Source organism: Boleophthalmus pectinirostris, unplaced genomic scaffold (assembly GCF_026225935.1).
Source record: "Boleophthalmus pectinirostris isolate CB_2022bp ecotype Guang Dong unplaced genomic scaffold, ASM2622593v1 HiC_scaffold_1, whole genome shotgun sequence".
Classification (NCBI taxonomy): Eukaryota; Metazoa; Chordata; class Actinopteri; order Gobiiformes; family Gobiidae; genus Boleophthalmus; species Boleophthalmus pectinirostris.
Window position 1 is genome coordinate 9,697,797 of NW_026570970.1, and position 26,021 is coordinate 9,723,817.

Genomic DNA, 26,021 nt, shown 5'->3' on the forward strand with positions numbered 1-26,021 from the left:
AAATCATGTTTTGGGGCAGGTGTGGCAGTAGTTAGTATGTACTTACCAGCATCAACTTTGTCAAAGACAAATTGACCGAATGATGAATTAGGCTTTGCCCAAATATGTCTTATAAATTTTGAGGGGTTTGTGAGTAAATCCATTCTGTGCCAGGCCACTGTCAGCCTGGTCACTTTGGCCTGTCCAACAGTGAATAGGAGCTGCTTGGGGAGAAAAGCCTGTGCCTGGTAAATAGTGCAGTCGAGACAAAGAGTATCTACAGAAGAATATATGAGCATCGATTGGGCCTCGTGGCCACGTCTGCGCTCCACAATAGCACACTATTGACGTGCTGGAATTGCTTTTGAAGGCAGACAGATTGATATAATGGTGCGGCGTGGGCCCTTCAGGCGGGGCCCTGCGTCCCTCTGATTGACTGACCTTGGGTCAATGTGGAGATTTGCATTGGCCGAGCCAGAGCCGCGGAGCAGCCGCATACTTCCACACTCTTCCACACTCCTCCACACTCCTCCACAAACACTCTCCTCTCCTGAAGAGCCCAAAACAAGTCATTGACCTCAACACTCACTGTAGGTTTTACTGCAAACAGGTTAATGCCATTGATTTTGTGTCTGCTCAACTGTGGAGCCTGATGGAGCTCTGAGGGCGCGTGCACTGAGGTGAAAGTCGGCTTTATTTCAGCTGCAAAATATGTATTTATTCAAGAGAAAATCAATAGTCACGAAACAGACAGAACTGATTCATTATGTTTCAGTGTGTAGTTACACAGTGTCAGTTACGTTTAGCCTGTCAATACAAAGTAAATATACCTTCAACTGAATTAAGTTTGGTGTGTAATCCAATGTGCGGCCAAGCAAAGCCTGACAATATCCTAATGTGTTCATGTGTTTACACATGTCCTACTCTGTTCCAGCAAGATAAGAATTTACACATTTTATTAGATCTTCATCTTCTAGTTCAGATATACCAGAGATAAAATAGTGTAACATCATTCAGAAAAGGTTACAAATTGTAATTTCAATAATGATACTTGTTCAAATGAGTATCCAGGATCAATACTAATTTTGTATCAGTTAGTATCGGAGTATAAATATATTTTTGAAAACCTTATCCACCAGACAGACTTACCTAATGTGTTTATAACTCTCAGCCAAACAGAAACACAACACAATCATCCTTAGAACTCAAATCAAATCACTTCAAATTTGAATATTTTCATGTTTTATTTTACCTCAGATTAACCTCGTCAGAAACCAAAAGGTGCAACTGTCTCCGGGCATGTCTATTTTCTGAAAAGAGGGAAATCAAATCACGTCCGACACAGACTAATATCTGGGGCGGTGAATGGAGGGCTGGGTGGTCCTGTTCTGAGCGCGGAATGAGACACAATGAAAAACCTGACCTCAAACCTGAACCTGGTGCGGCTCCGCTCATGAGACTGTTCTGCGCCTCCAGCCGTTTGACTTTGTATTTCTCCGTGTTGTTTTCCTTTATTTTGTTTTGTCTGATCTACTTCACTCAGAAAGGGTATTGGAGTTTTGTTTTGTTTTTTTCTTGGGAGGAACTCTAATCTATGAGGATGCAAATTGTGGGGTGTCTGAAAAAAAGGTATGCCAGTGCAGAAGATAAAGCAAGTAAAACAGCATGGATTGTATTTGCTTGTTCTTTTAAAGGGTCCACATTCAGCTGACACCACCAGGCCAAGTTACAAGGCAGATCTGTGGAGTGGCAAAATCCGTGTATCATATGTTCAGTCGTTTTTCAATATAAAACCAAAAATAAGAAAACAAAAAAAAACAAAACTATTTTCTTCATTATTTGTCTCCAAAACCAAAATGAAAAAACAGATAACGATTAGTTTTTTTCAGTTTTCGATTTTGTGTTTAAATAAAAAATGGAAAAAACGGACGTTTCCCGTTTATGTGACTTCTGTGACCGAACTTTTGCACTGCATACAGACTGAACCAGGACTGATCCAGGTCTGGGACCAGACCGGGACCAAACCGAGACCGAGACCGAGACCAGGTCGGGACCAGACCAGGACCAGACTGGGACCAGACCGGAGGCTCAGAGCCCACGGTAGGGCTGGAGCTCAAAGTTGAGGATCGGACTCCGCGGAGGCTTGGAGTCAAAACTCAGAGTACGCTCTGTTCCCGCTCTGGTCCCGCTTTGATCCCACTGTGGTCCCGGTCTGGTCCTGGTCTGGTCCCGGTGTGGTCCTGGTGTGGTCGCGGACCTGGATCAGTCCTGGTTATGCAGTGCAAAAGTCCGGCATCGTAGCCACGGAAAGGGAAAGGGCTGTTATCCTTTTTTTCATGTAAACACAAAATCGAAAATTGAAAAAACTAATCCAATCTATCAATTTTTTCATTTTGGTTTTGGAGACAAATAATGAAGAAAACTGTTGTTTTTTTCATTTTCTTATTTTTGGTTTTATATTGAAAAATGAATGAATGAATGATACATGGATTTGGCAAGCCCGCTCACAATAACAATGCACGTAAAGGCAAGATAGTTAAGGTTAAAGTCCAACTGTGCAACATTCCAAAACAATAATATCTCCACAGACAGAAGCAGGTGACTGAATTCACATATTGCATCTTTAACCCTCCTACACCCCTACGTAAATTTCTGTACATCACAACTTTTCTTTTTTGCATAACTTTGGCACCATATAGCACCAAAATTGGCCAGTTTGTGTATTTTGTGATTTTTAATTTCTGTTTTTTTTTTTTTTTTTCAAGATCACTTTAATTGAACAGTTTATCATCAAAATACTCACACCTTGTACTGTCCTTTGGTGCATTTTTGTCCCATTGACTTTCGTTCAAAATGGCTTTGTTTACTGGCATAACCTTTCCAGAGATATTTTTACTTTTTGATTTATTTTTAATAAAAAAATTGTAGTTTTAGTGTCTTTTTGAATTTTTTATATATATTTTTTTTCTTTCTTTTGTATCTTCCATTGCAAGGTTATATCATTAGAAAGACATTTGTCACTGAAGTGACCCAAATCCGATTTTTTGGCCTCTATGTGACCTGTATCTGATCTTTTAATGACAGTCTGAACGACACAGATCCAATTTTTTCAAATGCGACCCAGGCCACTTGGATATGTGCTCCTGAAACCGATACATATCCGATCTTTTGACATGCGACTTCAGTGTGAACGGCCAAAGCGCATTCATCCATCTACACGTTATCAACAAGCCACAAACGTCACTATTCTGCGCTGAAGTAGGCGAAAATTGTTAATGAACTCCATGTCACTGAAGCGAAGCACATCACCACTCACCACTCTTGGCTACGTCTTCACATCCACATGTTCCTTTCAATAGACGTCGCTGCCGCTGTCCTACAAAACACCACAGCCAAAAACCTCGTCCTTCTCCTTCTCAATCTCCTCCTTTAAACAAGTAAGTTGTTCATGTTCTGGCTCCAGTACGAGAGAAACTTTAAAATCACCAGGTGCTCAATGCTCGCGTCCATGTTTGGACAACTTCCATAAACACAGAGCACGCTCGCTGCGGTTGACGTCATCGTGTCCTCCAGTGCTCATGCAGGACACTTTCGGGCCGTTTAATGTTCACACAGGGGATCACATACAAGTCACATTTAATAAAAAATGCAAACGACCTCGCAAAAACATCGGATATCACAAAAAAATTGGAATTGAGCGTTAAGCCCTGCAGTCTGAATGTAGCCTTATAATACTACTAACTTAATCATCAGTGTTAATAGCAAAAAGAATTCTTAAGAATAAAACACATTAGTTCTGGATTTTTAAAACATGCTGAAAGAAACCACACAGTTGATAATCATCAAGTTCGTCACAGAAATTATAGGTTCTGTGGAGAACAAAGGCACAACACAGCAGACCATTCAGCTATTCAGAAGACAAAATGCATGTGATTAAGCCTCCTTTCAGCTGTTCCCTTCCGGAGTTGCAACAGTGAATCATTATCACAGCGCAGGCATTTAAAGACTGAATTTGAATAGGTTGAATACATGGCTTTAAACTATGTAATATCAATGTATTCAAGCTCGGGATCCCACGTGAAGATTCGAAAGGTCCTATATTATGTAAAATTGACTCTTGTGAGCTTTAAGCCATGTTAGAATGTTGTTACCTCGTCAGAAACATACATATAGTTGTGTTTTGTTTCATTCATACATGTTTGAGTAATCCTTTATTATCTGTCTGTTTACATCTCCAAAGCTCAGAATGCTCCATTCCATTTTGTAATGTCAGAAAGTGCTCTACTGTGTATTTAAACTCCATACACCTTCACTAGAATCATTTGGGTGATTTCAGCTCTAAAATTGGCAATCTCCACTGAACTAAAATTAAAAGGAGCTGTTAACGCGAAAACACATGACATCACAAGGTGGAACAGAGCATTTTGAGTTTGGAGATAAAAACAGACTAAAAATAAAGGATTACGTAAACATGTGTGAATGAAACAAAACACAACTCCAGGTCTGTTTTTGATGCACTGACAGCATTATAACATGACTTTAAAGCTCACAAGAGTTTGTAGTCTTGTTTCATTTAGCATCAAAATAGTCCCATAATACACATGCACGATAAAACATGCATTCGGGTGTTTTGTATTACACACACGCAAATATTTACAGCAAGCGAGCAGATTAAGAAATCCGTGACCTGCGCACAAAACAACCACTGGGGGCAGACGCACTCTGATGCATTTCTATTCGCGTGAGATTCTTTTCTGCTCTTTCAAAGGTGTTTAGGTGTTTTCAGTTCGCTTGCATGTGAGGTGGATTTCTGAATCTGTGTATCATTCGTTCATTTGTTTTTTTGTTTATTTGTAAAAATAAGAAAAAGAAAAACAACTATTTTCTTCATTATTTGTCTCTAAAACCAAAATGAAAAAATGGATAACGATTCGTTTTTTTCAGTTTTTGATTTTGTGTTTCTGTGACTTAAACTACGATGCCGGACTTTTTCGCATATGGACTGAACCAGGACTAAACCAGGACTAAACCAGGACTAAATCAGGACTAAATCAGGACTAAATCAGGACTAAACCAGGACTAAATCAGGACTAAACCAGGACTAAACAAGGACTAAACAAGGACTAAACCAGGACTAAATCAGGACTAAATCAGGACTAAACCAGGACTAAATCAGGACTAAATCAAGACAAAACCAGGACCAAACAAGGACTAAACCAGGACTAAACAAGGACTAAACCAGGACTAAATCAGAACTAAACCCAGGACTGAACCAGGACTAAACCAGGACTAATACGGGACTGAACCAGACAGAGAGCAGAAATGAATCTCGTGCAGGCAGAAAACAACTTCGATAAATCTTGTTGTCTTTTTGAGGGTTCATCTGCCCCCTAGTGGTTGTAGGTCAAAGATTTCAGAGATAATTTGCTCGCTCGCAGTTAATATCTACGCGTGTGAAGTAATACAATACACCCAAATGCATGTTTTTTCGTGTGTGTGTATTATGGGACTATTTTAACGGCATAGTTTTGTACATATATGTATTTTAATCTCACCTGATAAACTCGGTATTATCAATATTATGTTACTTTTACAATTCAAACTTCAATGTAAACAACCTCACATCCCTGCATCTTCCCTCTCACCTTTTTACCGCCTCACTTCTTTATGGAAATGAGCTGAGATTTGGCACTGGAGCCTCATCTGCTCCTCTCCTATCTGTGAATATTCCATGGGACTACGGGGTGTCATTTTCGGCGCGCCCTCTTCTCTCTGCATGAGGAAATACAGAAGCAATATTCATGTGTCTGGGGCTTGAAAGCTATCCATCAGTCCAAGTGCACCATCTCCTTGAAACAAAGTCTACACCTCGGTATTAGGGATGAATGAAGTCCGCTCAGAGTGTATGAAAAATGGCTCTTCGTAGCAAGTCAATCTTCTTAAAGTCAAAAAGTGTCCAAAAAAGGTGCTGCAGAGTGTCTCTATGACTGAGTTAAGAGTGACGGACATCTTTGGAGAGTCTGAATATTTTTGGATTAGTTGTTAAATGGTCTGTTATACGTGACAATAGTAGGTACCACAAGGAAAATGTGTTCTGGTTTGTTGAAAGATGTTTGTACTCCTTTGCGTTGGCATTTTGTGTTTAAAAACTTGAATTCATGTCTATGCATTGAAAATTCATGGTTAATTTCCTTTATTTATATGTAATCAAAGAATACAAGGATTAAATCGCGGCATTTTTATATATAAATGTAGCATGTATGTGTTTTTTGAGTATCGATGGGTGACTCTTTTTCACGTATTGTACGAGTGTAAAGGTCAAGTTAGTTCTTATATACATTAACATACAGTCCATGAAGGTTACGCTTTTATTTTGGTAACTTCCTGTGTGAGCGGAAGTGAAGACGCAAAGTAAAGACGCTAAGTAAACACAGCAACGTTAACGGCGAAAAACAAAAACAACGGTGAAAAGTTATATAAAAAAAAACTAAAGATAGCAACAGTCGACAGGGAAACAAGTGTTTTATTTGTGAATGTATATTTGAGCTTCTTGTTATTTGTATAGAATTAATGTTAAATGTAATGTAATGAGGTAGTGATGCCATAATCTTATAGTAATTTCTGTTATTTTGTTCTTGTCTAGCACTTACGTTGCTTCTACGACACGGCAAGGAAAAGATTAAAAGTCATTTAACCATCAGTTCTGGCCTTCTCAATTCGACTGCTACGTTGAGTGATAACTTTTTTTTATAACTCATTTTCATTTGATGCTAAACATGTAATGATTGTGGCCTGTCTAGGGGTACAACCCTTATTCCAACATACTCGGACAGACCCCCACCTCGACATTTCGCCATTGTGTCAACCCTCCATTCCAACACTATTTGATGCTGCAATTCCGACACCTTTTTGTTGCCATTCTGACAACGTACTCATAGTTTGGAGCATCACCTTTTTTTTTTCTTGTATACGCCGCGTGGAAGGCACCTCCACCCGTACACAGCGTGCACAGTGTCTTCTCTCATACGCTACGTGGGCCATGCCTCCTCCCGTGTGGGCTGTGTCTCTAAAGCAGAACTACAACCAGAACTACAACCAGAACTACAACCAGGACTAAATCAGGACTTAAACCAGGATTTAACCAGGACTAAACCATGCTGCATAGACCGTATCTTCTCCCATACGCTGCGTGCACCACACCTCCTACGCCACCAGTCTGTGAAAATATTGTCCCAAAAAGAACACCGCTGCAACTTAATAATTACCTTGTATGCTGGAATGGCGAAAAAAGAAACTAAAGTGCCGCTACCCGGACCAAGGAAAAAGAAAAATGTCGGAGTGCAGGGACATTGGATAAAAAATGGCCACTCCGACATTGACGGCTCATTGTCGGAGTGGCGGTATGTCGGAATGGCAGCATGTAACCACTTGTCAAAGCCTGATCTCGTTAGATCTCAGAAGCTCAGCTCGGCCGGGTCTGTTTAGGACTTGGATGGGAGAGACTTCTGGGACACAGGGACACAGGGGGCGCCAGTCACAAAAACTGTTACTGTGTCCTTAGGCAAGACACTTCAACCACATTGCCTGGTATGAAAGTGGAGTGTGTGTGAGTGTCGGTGGTGGTCAGAGGGGCAGATGCAGATTGGCAGACAGTTTTATCAGTCTGCCCCAGGACAGCTCTGGCTACATTACAGGTTTACCACCACCAGATATGGAGTGAATGAATACTGCACCAAATTTTACAGCGACTTTGAGCGTCTGGAAAACCTCTACGTGAGACTAATGCATGAAAGTTTAAAAGATCATGCTCCAAACCTGCGGACTTAAGCTCCTCAAACCTCCACAACATCTTAAGTTACGGGTTTTGATTGAAGAGTTCAAATTAAAAGGCCCATATCACACTGTTCTGATGCATTATTATTACTTTTAATACCATCAGATAAATATTCACGCAAAAATAGAACTACTGAAAATGCAGTTTTGTTTGTATTTCCGTTTATCTGCAGAAATATTTAAAGTTTAGATCAGTTCAAGTCGACTGTGTCTGCAGGTTCCACTGGAGCAAATGAACCCAGGACGAGAGTGCAATCGCCCACACGGTCCACACAAGGCTCTCATCAGGACAAATTAATCCTTGTGCCTGTTTTTATTACTTGTTTTTAGGTTTTTCATGCTCTATAGTTCGATTCTAGACCCTTCTGGAGTCATGTATGCTAAAGCCAAACATAATGCATTTAGAAATAATTACTTTTATGAGTTGAGATTAAATTCAAAGATCAAACAAACACTTTCCATTTGCTTTAAGTACACGACCAACAAAGAACAGTCCGTTTTATCCATAAGTACATTCCTTGCTGGGGTGACTGCGGATAGCCGTATTACAGTGTACAATATTTTAGTCCCATATTCTCATGAAAAGATCGGATATGCAGGTTCAACTCGGCCATATAAACCTAAGATGAGAGTGCATTCGCCCACATGGTCCACACAAGGCTCTCATCAGGCCAAATGAATCCTTGTGCCTGCTATTCTCCAGCCTGTTTTTATTACTTTTATAAAAATGAAGAAAAAAAAAATTACCAGAGTGGAGGAGAGTGCAGGATGTGGGCGCCATGGAAACGGTGGTGCCAGTGGCCATTGGGTCTCCAGATGTCTTTGAAACGGTCCGTGTGCATTGGCTTCAAACAGCACATCACACAGACTTACCTGCTCCTTTCATCTGGTCTTAAATAAAAATCCTCTCCAGCTCAGCCCGGAGAGGACACGGACATCACCACGGAGACAACGGGGACTTTACTTACGTGCTACTATCTGAAGAGGGGTAATTAGCACAGATGGGGGCGCTAGAGGAGATACTGCATTTGTAACGGACTTGTGCAACTTACGGAGTGAAGGGCGGATAAATAAAACAAAAAAATCAAGACACTGACACTGAATAAGGTTTTTAAAAGTGTTCATGCTCTTGCAAAATTAACAACACTTACAATTTCATATAGACTTACTTAATATTTACTTTATCTGCACACTGTTTTTTTGTTGTTTTTTTGTTTTTTTTTGTTTTTAGCTCAGTTCAAGCTGATGTGGGGCAGAAATTATGACAATTATACTTTTCTTTTTTTAAATAAAGAGGAGTTTCAGTGCAGTTTAATACAAAACACATTGGTATTGGTACTGGATCGATACTTTCCAGTATTACTTGGTATCAGATCGAAGCACAAATCACTGGTATACAGTGCAACAGACTTAATGAGTTAAATTTAGAGTTTAGTTTTCTGGTGTAAAGTCGAGCACATGTCTGTATCCATGGAGACAAGCAGGTGATGACACCAGGAGGAGTAAAAGCGTGTTTGTGTATCATTAAGAAGTTGGCGATACGATACATGCCTCGATACATAGGCCACGATATGATACACATCTTGATAAAGTGAGCTTTCGGTTCGATATATGTCGGTATGGTTCAATAAAAAATACAGGATAAATCATGGTTGTGACACTAAAAGTCTTTGTTAAACCACTTCTTGTTAACCTCTGCTCAATTTCATTTCTCTCCAGCGACTAGGTCAGGAATCAGAATACACTAGACGGTTTGCAAGAACACCAGAAGTGCAAGTTTGGTCACCAGCCAATCAGCAAAGAGCTAATGTGCTGGCAACGATTCTTGCAATTGAGGATTTAAAGCTGGAACAAAGAGAAAGTTTGGTGAGTTTTATCAAGGGGAAAGACGTTATTGCCCTTCTTCCTACGGGATTTGGGAAAAGCTTAATATACCAGTTAGCCCCGTTAGCAGTGCATTACATACATCAGGACACAGAAATTGGTTAAATAAAAAAAAAAGTAAATACCAGCTTACCGACGAGTGAACGAATCCTAATGCTGTGAGGTCAGACGGTCTCCACGAAGTGAAACTGGCTGATGAATCAGGGCAACTTCTTGTGCCATGTTCATATGAAACACAAACATTGTAATCATCAAAACAGTGAAAATCTGACATGTCAAACTCAGGCCCGGGGACCAAATTTGGCCCACGATATAATTATATCTGGCCCACAAGATCATATCAAATATGTACTGGAGCTGGCCTGCTATCTACAGATAGACTATAGACATTATTTACTTAAATTTTTTTTATTATTCTATATTCTGCTTGTTCTGGATTCAGTGTTTAAGCAAAACTATTCTTAAACATTTATTTTAATAAGAAAAGGTTTAACATTACATATCTCAAAAGAAGAGAAAACATGCAGATGATGACATTTTTCAATAAGTATTTAGTTTGGCCCATAACTTAGTCCCAGTTTTTAATTTTGGCCTTTTGTGCATTTGAGTTTGACACCCCTGCTCTAAATAAACAACAAAACTGTAGCTCTGTAACAAAATAATTTAGTAAAATACACCAAAAAACACTATATCGATACAGCAGTCCACGATATCGATGCTGTATCATCACATTAAACAACATGATATATCGATATTTTGATATTTTTGCACTCTCCTAGTTTTCAATGTATTTTTAAATAAAACACATGTAATTCAAAGTCGGCCAAAGCAATAACATTTGGAACTTTCCTGGATCTGCCACCAGCCTGACTCTGTGGAGATGTTATTGCTTGGCTGGATTTTTCCACAGCGTTGCATTAATTATTTATAAGTAGAAACACAAAGATTGCACATTCTATAACCACCGTTTTCTATCTATTTAACAACGTCCAAATGTCTATTTTATGGTTAAAATGACTAAAACAATAAAAACCTGCACTGATGCTGACACAGTTACAACAGAAAGTACCTGCTCCTGTCTTTCTGAATATTTTCTCTCTCTTTGGCCCGGGCGGCTATAACCATTAGCATAACCTGTGAGCCATGGACGGAGCTGAAAGCCAAATGAGCCACAGCCACACTTTTAATGTGCTTTGCAATTTGTGTGCTCACTGGAGCCGAGTTCTCCCGCGTCCCACCGGCCTCAGCGCCATGAACGCACCACGGGGACCCATAAGAACAAAGGCGCTTTCACACCTGTGCAGTCAGCGCGCCCGATGCCGTAATGCTGCAAGATTTTAATAACGTCTCGGAGAATCTGACACTTTCATGGTTTCGTGGGATAAAATAAGACTCGTTTGTAGAATAAATGAGCGATAATGGTTAAAACTGGTACATATTCTGATTTATAGGTTTATATTAAAAGGAAATGATGCAGGATGTTTGAGATGCTTTTATTTATTTAGTAGGAAGGAAATTGGGGCTATTACCACTTGAAATAGTTCCTCTGAATTGAAAATACATATAAAATATCGTAAATCTGTCAAGCGGTGTGATGCTATGTTAACCTTTTATGAAACATTGGCACCCCTGGTTATGTAGGCAGTTTTGTGTTGTAGTTTAGGAGGATTTCTGACATCAAGATCCTCATTAACTTCACTTTATACCATATTTCTTACCAAACTATTGCAGGATGTTTGACAGGAATAATTTTCTTTTCTTGGGAACCCAGGCGTATGAAAAAATATCACTGGATTTATCAATGTATATGATCTCATACTACTTGATTAGGCATATTTTCAAATATAAGGCAGTCTTACTTGTCCCCATATGGAAATTTGAAATCTCTGAATTTGGAGGACATGCCAGCTCACTGTAGAAAAGCTCTACAGAACAGAATATACTGTATTTTTTGGAGTATAAGTCACACCGGAGTATATGCCGACCAGCCAAAAAATGCGTAATGAAGAAGAAAAAAACATATATAAGTCACACTTTTTTGGGTAAATTAATTTTATGAAATCAGAGACCAGGAACCGGCAAGTTATAGTAAAAACAATAGAAGAGAGAACAACAGACTGATAATGTCACATATGAACAGTTCTTCAGATAACTATAACATAAACAACAGAACAGAACAAGTTTACCAAACTCTCCATCTCACTCCAAATCATTAAATCCACTGAATTCTTCATCCTCGGTGTCACTTCTGAGCAACTCTGCAACCTCCAGAGGTAAACAGAGCGCCGCTTCCTCTTCTGTGTAGCTGTCATCAGACTCAGTATCAGTTAGAATTATTCTGGCCTTTCTGAATCCCAGCAGGATGGTTTTGGTGTCACTGAAGTCACTTAAATTCAAATTTTCAGGAGTACAGTAGTAATGGTGCTGACATGATACAGACAGGACAGAGGCTCTTTCTGGAGGAGACATGCGCAGTAGAGCCAGCGACAGTAGTACAGGAGTAATAGGAGCAGCAGATACTGACAAACAACCCTAGAGCGCCCTCTCAAGGCTGTCACTGTGAAAATTTTAATATATAAGTCACACCAGAGTATAATAGCACGACCACCTAAACCATGAAAAAAAGTGCAACTTATAGTCCGAAAAATATGGTGGTCTAATTGTAACAGCTCAGTATTTAACTTCTGCCCAAAAAAATCTAATAAAACAAAACAATTTGTTTCATGTTGGATGTTTGTTGGATGTTACTGCACCGGAAAACCTGCATCCTTGCTGTGAGCAGGCTTGCATCTCCACAAACCTGACTCTTATTTTCCTGAAAGGAGATTCTCTCCTGCTTGTTTCCATGGAAATGTTGTCCTCAGCTGTAAGTTTCCACAGCATAGCATAAACTTTGTCCACGGAGAGTGTGGTTTTAACTTTAACTGTACCAAGTAGGGCTGGGTTTTGTTGCCAAATTAGTAAGTGGTACGAGAAAAAATGCAGTATTAAGTAATTACAAGTTACAACATAAGCCTACAGTCTTAAGACCCACTTTTATTTATTTTAATATTCTTTTTACCTTTTTATTATTTATTGGTATTCTTGCTCTTATTGGATTTTACTCATTTTATTGTCCTAACAAGGACGAGTGGAGCTTTTATTTTATATTTCTGTTGGATATGTTTTATCTGTACTGTGCAGCACTTTGGAAACTGTTTTGTTTATGAAATGTAATATAAATAAAGTGGATTGGACTGGATACAGTATCAATAAGTCCGGGCGCCTCAGCTTTGGAATGACCTGCCTGAGGAGATAAGAGTCGCGCCATCAGTATCATCTTTCACTTCTTTATCAGTTGGTCTTCCTTTAACTGGTTTAGCTTGACTGTATTCCTTATTTTATTTTTTTTTTTTATGTATTTATTACAGTTTATTGTATTGTTTGCATCATTATCTGTTTTGGATGCTTTTTGTATGCTATTTTTAGTAGTAGGAGTAGCAGTAGTAGTAATAGTAGTAGTAGTAGTAGTAGTAGTAGGAGTAGTAGTAGAAGTAGTAGTTAGTAGTAGTAGTAGTAGTAGTAGTAGGAGGAGGAGGAGGAGTAGAAGTAGTAGTAGTAATAGTAGTAGTAGTAGGAGTAGTAATAGTAGTAGTAGGAGTAGCAATAGTAGTAATAGTAGTAGTTGTAGGAGTAGGAGTAGCAGTAGTAGTAATAGTAGTAGTAGTAGTAGCAGTAGCAGTAATAGTAGTAGGAGTAGGAGGAGTAGGTGTAGTAGTAGTAGCAGTAATAGTAGTAGTAGTAGTAGTAGTAGTAGTAGTGGCAGTATTAGTAGCAGTAGTAATAATAGTAGTAGTAGTAGTAGTTGTAGCAGTAGTAGTAGTAGTAGTAGCAGTAGTAGTAGTAGTAGTAGCAGTAGCAGTAATAGTAGTAGTAGTAGTAGTAGTAGTAGTAGTAGTAGTAGTAGCGGTAGCAGTAATAGTAGTAGTAGTAGGAGGAGTAGTAGTAGTAGTAGTAGTAGTAGTAGTAGTAGTAGTAGTAGTAGCAGCAGTAGTAGTAGTAGTAGTAGTAGTAGTAGTAGTAGTAGTAGTAGTAGTAGTAGTAGTAGTAGTAGTAGTAGTAGTAGTAGTAGTAAGTAGTCAGAAGTAGTCTGTCCTTCAAATAAAGTAGGAGTAGTATAAAGTAGTAGAAGTATAAAATCCATCATGAAATTATTTCCAACTTGCCAGATAATAATTAATAGAGGAAAAAAACATATATAACTCAAACAGCCTATCAGAGAAAATCATGTATTGTTTAAAAATCTGTCACTTGCCCAAAAATATCTGATAGTACTGAGCCTTTGTACCAATATATTCCCCAAAATGAAGAGCCAACCTGCACCTGATTACCACACACCAGCTGGATCTGTGCACCGTCCACTTCACCTTGTAACACGGGTCCCATTCAGGTACAAATCTCCCGTAATGTGCCCGTTGTCTGGTGCCATCTGCTCCCCATTATCCTCATTTGTATCTTTTTAACCAGAATTAGCAGAGTAAGAACGGCTCACGGGAAACGACAAAATGTAAAGTTACGGGGTCAACGAAGAAACGAGACAGAAAGTTGTTGACGGGGTGAGGAGGAGGAGGAGCTGGAGAGACGGAGGAAGCGAGCTGACTCAGTGTCTGTGTAAAAATGAGTGCACAGATGGTACGTAAAGGGAGGGTTCTCGGGTGGCATGACGCTACTGTAAATCTGTGTCCGGTGCATTCATCATGTCACGGAAACTTAACTTTTGTGCACGACGCAATGTTTTTTTGGTTTTTTTTTTCAAGCATTTCCGAGCATAACTGTGTAGTGTAGCATTTGGTATTTCTAAATGCAGTGTTAGGAAGTAATGGATTACATGTACCAGAGTTACGTAATCAGAGTACAGATTATGAGTAACTGTATTCAGTTACAGTTACTGTTTCAGTGAGTGGTAGTTGGATTACAGTTGCTTTGTTGAAATAAATGGATTACACAGTGGTATTTTCCTGTTTTCACATTTTGGGCTAAAACAGGACTAAACCAGGACTAAACCAGGACTAAAACTAGGACTAAACCAGGACTAAAACCAGTACTAAACCAGAACTAAAACCAGGACTAAACCAGGACTTGAACCAGGACTAAAGCGAGGTCTTAACCAGGACTAAAGCAGGACAAAACCAGGACTAAACCAGGACTAAACCAGGACTAAAACCAGGACTAAAACAGGACTAAAACGAGGTCTTAACCAGGATTAAACCAGGACTAAACCAGGACAAAACCAGGGCTAAACCAGGACTAAACCAGGACTAAAACTAGGACTAAAACCAGGACTAAAACCAGGATTAAACCAGGACTAAACCAGGACTAAAACCAGGACTAAAACGAGGTCTAAACCAGGACTAAACCAGGTCTAAACAAGGACTAAACGAGCGCCAATTTGAAGAGAACAAACAAGAATTTTCAGAATGTGTTTGGTACATTCACGTATTTTTAAAAAGCATGACAATATCAAGTAATCCAAAGTATTCAGATTACGTTACTCACTTTAAGTAATTTAATGGATTACGTTACAAATTACATTTTGGGGTATGTAATCTGTAATCTGTAGGGGAATACATTTTAAAAGTAACCTTCCCAACACTGTCTAAATGTGACCATCGAGTCAACAGAAAAACAGAAAGTTTGGGAGATGGCAAAAAATGGGCACCCAAATACAAATTGTAAAGTAGTCACAGTTTAATATAGAGTTTTTCCATCTTCAAAGTGCTTTACATTAAGGAACCACTCGCCTATTCACTGCAAAAAACAAAATCAAGTCAAGTTAAGATGACTTGAATTAAGAAAGTTTGATCATGATTTGCGTAAATTTCACTTGACAAGTAAAAATATCTGCCAGTGGAATAAGACTTTTTGTACTTAAAATATGAAAATACATCTTGATACACTTAAAATCAGAAAAAAAAAACAACTTTTGCACTTAAAATAAGAAACAAAATCGAATGTTGCTTAAATTAAGAAAAAAGCGCTTATTCCATTAGTAGATCATTTTACTTGTCAAGTTGATTCGACTCAAATAAAGTTAAAATATTCTTAATTTAAGTCATTTTAACTTACCTAGATATTGTTTTTTTTGTTTGTTTTTTTTCCAGTGCACACATTCATACACCAGCGTACACAGACACTGGTTGCGAGGTGGGTTAAATGTCTTGCCCAAGGACACAATGACAGCATTCATCTGTGGGAGCTGGAATCACACCGCCAATCTGCGCGTCAGTAGTTCTGCCTGCTCAACCAGTGGTGTTTACTGTATGTCGAGAGCGGGATTCGAACTTCCAACCTTCGGATCAGTGGATGAACACCAACTGATCTACGGTTGCTCCCCAGACTGATACAACAGCTGAACAGTGACCGCCCCTGTTTCTGTAAGTAACTTTTCCATGATTTGTTGAAAATATCTAATTTCAGTCTGAGGATCAAAAACTAGTAGCCTGATTCATCAGCCGGTTTCACTTCGAGGAAATTGTCTGACCTTGCAGCATTAGGATTCGTTTGCTCGACGGTAGACAAGTACTTTTTTTTATTTAACCAATCGCTGCTGTTTGTCGTGACGTCTGTGATGCGCCAAATCCCAAAGGGCGAAGGGCAATAACGTCTTTCCCCTTGATAAAATCCTCGATCTCGGGAATAGTTGCCAATAGGGCTTTCGCGGTTAGGGAATTTCTCCTGAGGTGCGGTAAAGCAGCTCAACACCCGACAGTCTACGAGTGCGCTAGGGATGGGCATGAATAATCGATTAATCGATAATTGATCATTAAGAATTTCATCGATTACGTTCATTTTAATCGACAAACGGAATGTAGGTTGCTGTGTGTAGCGTGACCAAATGGGGGTCCGTACATGTAGCTCTCTGCACTCAGAAGGAGCGAGCAAACAGAAACATTCGGTCAGTCTGCAACGTACCGAATGCGTATTTAAATGCGTATTTAACGATGACTTGTATAAGAAATTCCACGCTTTCCGTTCCGGTCGGGACAAGTGGGAGTCCATGTGCACAGTGTACAAAGCTGCACATATGTTTCGGGGTCCAGTGGGAAAAAGTTTTGCCAGGTGAGAGTAGCGCAATGTCGATGACGAGTCCCCACCTCCCTCCCCCCGTACGGTGTCCTGGTTTTGACAAACGCAAATCTGGTCACACTAACCTGTATTCACCTGAGTCATGTCTTTTAATCCAACACTTAGTTTATGCAAATTAGCGATGCGGTTTTAAGTTTCGTTTCTGTGAGAGTTGCGCAAAACTGAATTAAACACATTATAATGTCAAACGGCTGATGTGGCTCTAGAGTCGTTACGGTTTATATGTCGTGAAGTTGAATTTATTTATGCAGATTAGTAGTGCAGATAGTAATAACAATGATGATCATTTTAATATAAAAACATTAACTGATAATCGATCGTTAATTCTTCCCACGATCGATTAAGAAAATTTCATCGAATGCCATCTCGACTGCTTTGTTTACTGTTGCGCTGTACCATAGAAAGGGACCCAGACAGGCGCTTGAGTTTGACGTCATGGCTTCACAGCTCTTCACTGATTGGCCAGAGCACGGTCTACAACTTCCGGGGTTTAGTGTATTCTGATTTCTGACCTAGTAGCTGGAGAGAAATGAAATTGCGTGGAGGCACTAGGTCTCACCAGCCTGGCTAGTCCCTCACTGTGACAAATGGCTTCAGGTCACAGCCGATCATGTGACCAGGTTGGCGGATCCGTTTGTCAATCCGCCCAATGTCCCTTCTGCCCTCCCCCAGCAGACCACAGTGAAGTACAGCGAAGAGAGAAGACTGAAGTTCCTGAAATCCAACAATATATAGAAAAAACTCATTGGTCCTAGGACATCCCTGCTCACGTGTTGTATTTGTAATAACAATGCACACTTCACTTCATTGCCCACAGTGGAAGTTAACATTTTATTTGGCAAACAAACGTTAGCGTTCGACTTCTAGAAGCAAGATGAGAAAACGTCTTAAGACAGGGCCCTGCAGCGGTCTTTATTTAGATCTACGCTACAGTGTTAGTGACACAGAGGCTGTCCTGTACAACACATCTAATCCTTGTCCGGAGTCAAAACGCCCCGGGACATTCAGTGTTTGACCACAAAATATCAAAGTGACATTACCGAGCTGTGGAGATGTTAACATATGCAGACAGTCCTATAGGAAAAGGTCAGAGGAAGCTTTACTATAGAGTCCACAGTTGTTTGTTTATATGTGACGTGTCATTTGAATCCCTGGAGCACATAACGACCCAACTATGACCATGAACTCTGACAGTCACAGTAACAGGATAATTGTACACTATAGAACATAACTGACTAAATGTTATGATGTTAAATGTGTCTTATTTGACTCATGTTTAATTTCAGGACGCTCCTACTCTGTTGCTAGGGTCATGGTTGTGGACATAACATATTTTTTAACCATAACATATTTTTTAACCCCTAAAATATTTTTATATGCAGTATGGATTTTTGTCCAACTTTTTTATATTGTTGTCTTTATTTACTTCTGCCTTAATCATACATATCAAATATTATATAATATTTTGAAATTTTAACCCCTTAAATGCTATTTTTGACAGCAAAATTCTCAAATTATGTGCATGAAAAAAAAGAAAAAAAAGTTTTTTTCTGTATCTTTCAAGTAACTGTAATTAGTTTGTGTTGGAATTATCAGAGGCTGGGATCTCCTCTAGAACACACCCATATCATTTTAACCTCAAATGTCTACGTCTCTGGATTTCAGTGTGGACTCATATGTACAAATGTCTTTCTATTGATATAATCTTGCAATGGAAGATACACAGTAAAAAGAAAAATGTAAAAAAATAAAAAAATGAGAACACCAAAGAATGAAAAATAAATCAAAAAAGCCATTTTGAATGGAAGTCAATGGGACAAAAAAATTTACCTAAGCACCACAGGTGTGAGTATTTTGATTATAGACTGTTCAATTAATGTGATCTTGAAAGAAAATAGAGAAATTAAAAATACATCACAAAATACACAAACTGGCCAGTATTAATGCAGTCTTGATGCCACAGTACTGAACAATTTCTGACCCATCTCAAATCTGCCGTTTTTTGGCAAAGTCCTTGAAAAAGCTGTTTACCAACAGCTTACGAACTTTCTCCAAATGAACAACTCCTTTGATGTTTTCCAGTCAGGTTTTAGAGCCCACCACAGCACTGAGACTGCTCTTATCAAGGTGACAAATGACATCCGCCTGAACACTGATGCAGGCAAAGTCTCAGTCTTGATCCTGTTAGATCTGAGTGCTGCTTTGACACTGTCGATCATGGGATCCTCTTACAGAGACTAGAGGACTGGGTGGGCATCTCTGGTACTGTACTAAACTGGTTCAAGTCCTATCTAGAAGACAGGAAGTATTTTGTTGAAATTGGAAACTGTGTCTCCGATCACATGGCCCTGACCTGTGGGGTGCCTCAGGGGTCAATCCTGGGCCCCCTGTTGTTCAATCTCTACATGCTGCCATTAGGCCAGTTAATAAGCAGCAATAATGTGTCCTACCACAATTATGCAGATGACACTCAGATCTACGTCTCTCTGGCAGCAGGAGACGATGGACCAGTGGAGTCACTTGGCCATTGCATCCAACAGATCAGTGTGTGGATGCAAAACAACTTTCTCCAGCTAAACTCTGACAAGACTGAAGTCATAGTGTTTGGTCCACAAAAACAAAGGGACAGTGTCAGCAGTCACCTCCAGTCTCTCTCTCTAAAACCTTCAAATCAGGCAAGAAATCTAGGGGTAATAATGGACTCAGACTTGAACTTTAACAGCCACATCAAATCAATAACATCTGCAGCCTTTTACCATCTAAAAAACATAGCAAAAATCAAAGGTTTACTGTCTAAATCAGACTTGGAGAAACTTATCCATGCGTTTGTCTCCAGTAGGTTAGACTACTGTAATGTTCTGCTCACTGGTCTCTCAAAACGAGCTGTGAGACGCTGCAGAACATCCAGAACGCTGCAGCTCGGGTCCTTACTCGAACTAGGAAGTACGAGCACATAAGTCCTGTGCTCAGGTCTCTGCACTGGCTTCCTGTGCCTCAGAGAATAGACTTTAAAGCAGCTCTACTTGTGTACAAGTCTCGCCGAGCACCAAAGTCCATCTGTGACATGTTAGTGTCATATGAACATCTCACACTCTGAGGACCTCAGGGACCGGCCTCCTGCTGGTGCCCAGAGTCACGACTAAACAAGGGGAGTCAGCGTTTCAGGTTCATGCAGCTAAAACCTGGAACAGTCTTCCTGAACATGTAAGACAGACTCTTCTGTGACGCTGTTTAAATCCAGGCTCAAAACATTTCTGTTTAACTGTGCATATAACTGAAAGGTTTTCATTCCGCACTCTTCTCTCCAATTTATGTCTCTCTTTTTTAATTTTAATCTTCATGATTATTTATGTTTTTATTTGTTTTTATTATGATTTTAATGTATTTCTTATTCTGTAAAGCACTTTGAATTACTTTGTGTACGAATTGTGCTATACAAATAAACTTGCCTTGCCTATTTGGTGCGATATAACCAAAGTTATGCAAAAAAGAAAAGTTGAGATGTACAAAAATGTATCGAGGGGTGTAGGAGGGTTAAAGGTCCTATATTATACCAAAATTGACCCTTGTGAGCATTAAGTCATGTTATAATATTTTGTTTCATCCACACACTTTTATTATTAGTCTGTCTACATTTCCAAAGCTCAAAATTCTTTCCAAAAACTTTCCAAGATGACAGCTCCCTTTTACTGAAATGTGAAATGACCCAAATGATTCTAGTGAAGGTGTATGGATTTTATTTGTATATTTTTTCATCTGAGAAAACACCTCAGCCTAAATATTCAGGATTTGTGAGTTAAACATGTGTGAATGAAACAAAACATCACTTCAGGTCTGACTGTGATGTACCTGATTTTCAAAAGTGAGAAAGTCTGTATTTAAAGATATAGTATGTAACTTTCTCGGGGGTTACAGTGCATGGTTTCCTGGAAATAGAAGGTCAAATCACTTCAGAACATCTTCCATGGAGATAGAAACACTACACAAAATAAAGATATTTTTTACCACGTTTTCATTATTCGGTGTCTTACCTTTGCTCCGGCCTCCTTGATATGAGTTTTACAAGCTTGCGTGTTTCTTTTACTTATTGATTTTTGTCATCACAGCCTCTTCACCTTCACATTCTGAGTGAGTGAGTGTGAGCTGTTGTGTCTGACCTAATTCCTGGTGTAAACAGCAGCAGATAAACAGCCTGCAGGGCCACTCTGTGTCACATCTTTGATACACTTTGAAAGGCTTCTGTCTATACGTCTGCTGCTCCTGCTGCACACCTCCAACATACGATCTGTTTGTCTCTGCAGTGCTGTGATTACTGCTCTCCTCACACTCACTCTGAGGCAAACTGCAACAACTACTGGAAACTCCACTGTGTGTCGTGCTGTTCTACAACTCCATGCTCCTTGTTGTTTAAAGCTACAGTATGTAACTTTCTGAAGGTGGCACATCATCTGCACATGTCCATGGAAATAGATTGTTAAAAACCATGCTTCAGAACATTCTCTATTGACATGTTTTCAGACTTGAGTCACTATTTTTAGGTCTTGAGACTTGACTTGATAAAATGGACTAAGACTTAGGACTCAACTTGGACTTGAAGGGCAATGACTTGGGACTTGACTCTGACTTGAGCCCTGTAACTTAAGAAGACTTGATGCTTCTCCTAAAAAATATATGTTTTTAGAAAATACTTTTCTCTTCACATTTGATAAATGTGGTGCTGAATTTTACAGGAACAAACTGGAACATGTCGCTCCCACTTCTCTGTTTGTCACTTTGGATGTAACTGAAGTACTGTGATGTGGTATTCTCAAATCTACTACAGTAATATATAGTACAATACAGTAAAACAGAGGGAACTGCATAGAACATGATCCTTCCATTTCAGTGCAAACTACATGACAAAATACATACAAAATTCTTAGAAATTCTTTCTATTCTGACTGTGATGATTAACACTAAGATCTTGTCAAGACATTTAAAAAAGAAAAAAATGCATTTCTACAACTGTTATATAAATACTCATGTATAAATATACCATGACTTTTTAAGTACATTTTATGTTAAAATTCATATAAATTGCAAAAATCTAAGCCCTTTGGTTTAAAGACTTGAAATGACTTGGGACTCGAAGCAGACGACTTGGACTTGACTTGGACTTATGGGCCAGTGACTTGAAACTCAACTTGGACTTGCCTATATTTGACTTGGGACTTGACTTGGACTTGAGGTCAAAGACTTTCTTGAGACTTGCAAAACAAAGACTTGGTCACAGCTCTGGTGATTATGGTCACAACTGAACCTGGCTTGTCAATGGCTAAACTGATATATAAAGAACAATAACACAAGAACAAGTTTTTTTTTGTTTGTTTGTTTTTTTCTTCCTCAGGACAGGCCCTGCCTCACGTGAAAGCTCAGAACCTCCAGAATTCACTCAGTGAGCTGCAGAGGCTGCACTAGCACTGACTCATGAGCGGCTGCAGATGCTGTAGTTTAGACATGGAGGATTCAGATCAGAGAGAGTCCTTTTAGGTTTAAATCAACTGGATTTCTAAATTGAAACTGTTGGCAACTCAAATTAAGAATAAATCAGCATTCAAATTATTATCAGTAAACACCATATTTAATTTGAACATATCTACCTCATATCTGGAGATACAGATACAAGTTTATGAAAATTAAAATAAAAATCTTACATAAAATTTCTTTAAATATCTCAAAACATTCTAAGTTTCTCAGGGTTAAAGGTAAGGTTCTCCACCAGTAAGGGCTGAAGAAAAAGTCAAAAGTTTGCAGGTGAGTGCCATTTATCTGAAAATGTGTCCAAAGTTTGGATTCTCTCTTATGTCGTCCTTAGTCACCTCTCCTTCACACAGTGCACACAGCTCTTTTCTACTTTAATTTGATATTCCACCCTGTACTCTTGAGCTAATTGAATTTAGTTGTTAACAGGCCTGTCTATATATCTGGGCCATTAGAACGCTGCTGCAGTCGTATGATTAAGTAAATATGTGAACAAGTACAGTATAAGAGCGGCACTAATGAGCGGCCGCATTACAGGCTTTCAAACAGCCCCGAATATTAATGCCTTTGATAAAAAAATATTACAGACCTCCAACTGGGGAAGACATGGCTGCTGCTACTGTCCCTGCAGGCCCAAGCCATAAAAAACACATTTTTCCCAATAATTCTATTTCTCACACTGCAAAAATATATCTGCTGTGGGACACGTGATGCTTTTCTAGTGTTTAGTACTAAAGAGGGGGTATTACACTTCAATTAGCTACAAACTACAATAACACATAACATATTTAAATCACCATGTTACCTTTTATTGTTTTAAAAATGCTATATTAGTCAAAAACAATGTATTAACATCTACATATAACATATCTTCTGTTTTTGATGCACTGAGTCCTTCGTCCCTTTTCTCTCCATGCTAAGGCCCCATCCACACTAGAACATATTCAAGTTGTTTTCATTGTGGATGCAGTGTTCGTCCCCACTAATCCGGAAAACAGCTCCAGAAATGGAACGATCTGGTGCAGCCAGCTTCCACAAATTCATCTGCGTACAGATCTGATCGGGCACTGTGTGGACGCCTGAAAACGCTGATACGCTGATGTAGGAGTTCTAGTTGCCGTCCTTACTGGACCACGTCACTGTGACTTGCCTTCGCTCAATTTAATTTCTCTCCAGCAACTAGGTCAGGAATCATAATACACTAGATGGTTTGCATCAACCAGCAAAGAGGCATACATTCTGTGTTGGCAACAAGTCCCGAGATCGAGGATTTAAAGCTGGAACAAAGAGAATGTTTGGTGAATTTTAGCAAGGGGAAAGACGTTATTGCCCTTCTTCCTACGGGATTTGAGAAAAGCTTAATATACCAGTTAGCCCCGTTAGCTGCAGATTACATATGTCATGACCAAATAGCAGCAATTGGTTAAATAAAAAAAAGTACCTGCCTTCCGTCGAGTGAACGAATCCTAATGCTGCAAGGTCAGTTTCAACGAAGTGAAACTGGCTGATGACTCAGGCTAAGAACTACTTGCTAGTACACGAAAAGACTGTTTTCATGCTTGCCATCTTCCTCAGCTTGAAATCGGCTGCTGCAACTTCAGACACAGTGCTCCACTTCCTTGTTTTTATTCCCACGTGACGTTGTGACGACGTGACGCCAGCCTAGTCATGTGACTAGTGTTTCAGGTGGTTTTGTGTTACTGTGTGCATAGGGAAGGCTTTGATTGCGGACACAGAAATGACGTGTCTGGACGCAAAACGTTTCCTAAGTGTAAACGTAACCTAAGTCACACTCCCTTCAGGGCTCTGTCATAACACAATCATCGTGGATTCCAATAATGAAACTACTGCACATTGTGTCATGTTTGTGAAGTTGTATACCGCTTTTGTATCTTCATAGAAAATGTGGAAAAGCGTGAATTGTAACATAGGTCCATAAATATTTTACATCTGTTCATTTTAAACAGCCATATTTATCTATCTATTTATCTATATTTATTGCTAATAGAAATAAAACCATTGTTCCAAACCCACTCACACTTTCAGTCTCAGAGAATTCAATCTATACTGTTCTGGTTCAATTCAAATCCAGTAGAAATTCCTTTTTGCTGTGTGTATTTTTAAGATTTTCTCACTTCTTTTTGGCACGGAAACTGACATCTGACCTTGAGATGTTGTACAAAGCGCCCAACCTTGCCGACAAGCTCCTGATGCAATCGAAGGAAAGCTCGAACTTAAAGTAGAGGTGAGAATAATGACGGGGAACTTTTCTTTGCACCACAGGTTGATCTGGTTCTTGTCATGTTCTGGAGTCAAACCATTAGAAGCAGTACATTACTTTATTGAAACTGACAGTTAATGGGGTAATGCTGATTGTAGTTTGGACAGTACACAGGTATTGATACTTATGTACAGTATTGAAGTACTTTCACTTGTCGTTGAATGTGTTTAGTTACAGAATCCTGAATAATTAAATCAAATTGGCATTAAAATGTATTTTGTAACGTATTCCGATTAGATCTCGTGTCACTAGTTCGCATGAGACAAAATTGGTAGAAGACTGTGCACACAAAAATGATCTTTTTCCACCTGATTTTACCTTTGGCATGGACAAAAAAAGAGTTAAGAGCGGGTGAGTTATGCAATTTGAGAAACTGTAGTTCAAAAAAGAAATGGTCGCACTACTTAGTTATTACAAATTCCGTCAAAAGCTCATCTCGTCTCGTTCTCGTGGACCCAATCTCGTGGTGTGTCTCGTCTCGTGAAAATTGTGTCTTGTCTCACCCCTAATTTTGATACATGGTCCAATCAGAGTACTGCATTCTGAATACTTAAAATACTTAAAACACTGAGTCGGTGTGGTGTAAAAATGCAACATAGGATTAAAACTGCTTCATGTTTGTTCTACCATTTGTGCCTAAATTTTGTGAGTACAATCTTGTGTTCTTTTGAATGTAGAAGTAAGTGTACAATGAAGACCAACAAAAGAAAAAGTAACCGCTTACTCAAAATTGGGGATGGGTATCATTAAGAAGCTGGCGATATGACATATATCTCAATACATAGGCCACGATACGATACATATCTCGATACAGTGCACTTCCGATTCGATACGATATATATAAAATCAATTTGATAAGGTTCAGTAAAAAATAAAAGCTAAATCATGGCTGTGACACTAAAAGTCTTAATGTTAAACCATTTCTCTTGCAAAGTTCATATGAAAGACAAACATTTTAATCATCAAAACAGTGCAAATGTCAAATGTGTCGCATAAATGACTTCCCTTCCTCTGAACAAGCAACAAAACTGTTGCACTGAAACAAAATAATTTACTAAAATATACCAAAATATACTCTTGGTGATATATCGATACAGCAGCCCATGGTATCGATAGTGTATCATCACATTAAAAGATACGATATATAAATATTTTGGTATTTTTGCACACCACTACTCAAAATTAGTATTATTATTTCTACTGAAACACCATTGCCTCTTTCTCTGTTACTGCCACTGCGACTGTAACTTCAATCCGCTCTGCATGATCCTGGTGTTTTTATTGGCTTTAATGCCATTGTAAATCAAAGTATGAACATTAATAATAAACCAATCAGCTGCCTTCTTCCTTGATTGGTTTGATTGACAGCTATCAAACCTAATTGCTAAGTGCCAGCCCC

General features: G+C 39.1%; 1 protein-coding gene across 1 annotated transcript in view; it reads right to left on the reverse strand.

The window, feature by feature from the left end:
* Positions 1–385: 385 nt before the first annotated feature.
* Positions 386–26,021, reverse strand: part of LOC129408156 (dynein axonemal heavy chain 7-like) — a 95,642-nt gene continuing 70,006 nt past the window's right edge. Inside the window, exon 61 of the mRNA XM_055151134.1 lies at positions 386–681. Within this exon, the coding sequence (XP_055007109.1) occupies positions 386–681 (296 nt within the window). The remainder of the gene's footprint in view (positions 682–26,021) is intronic.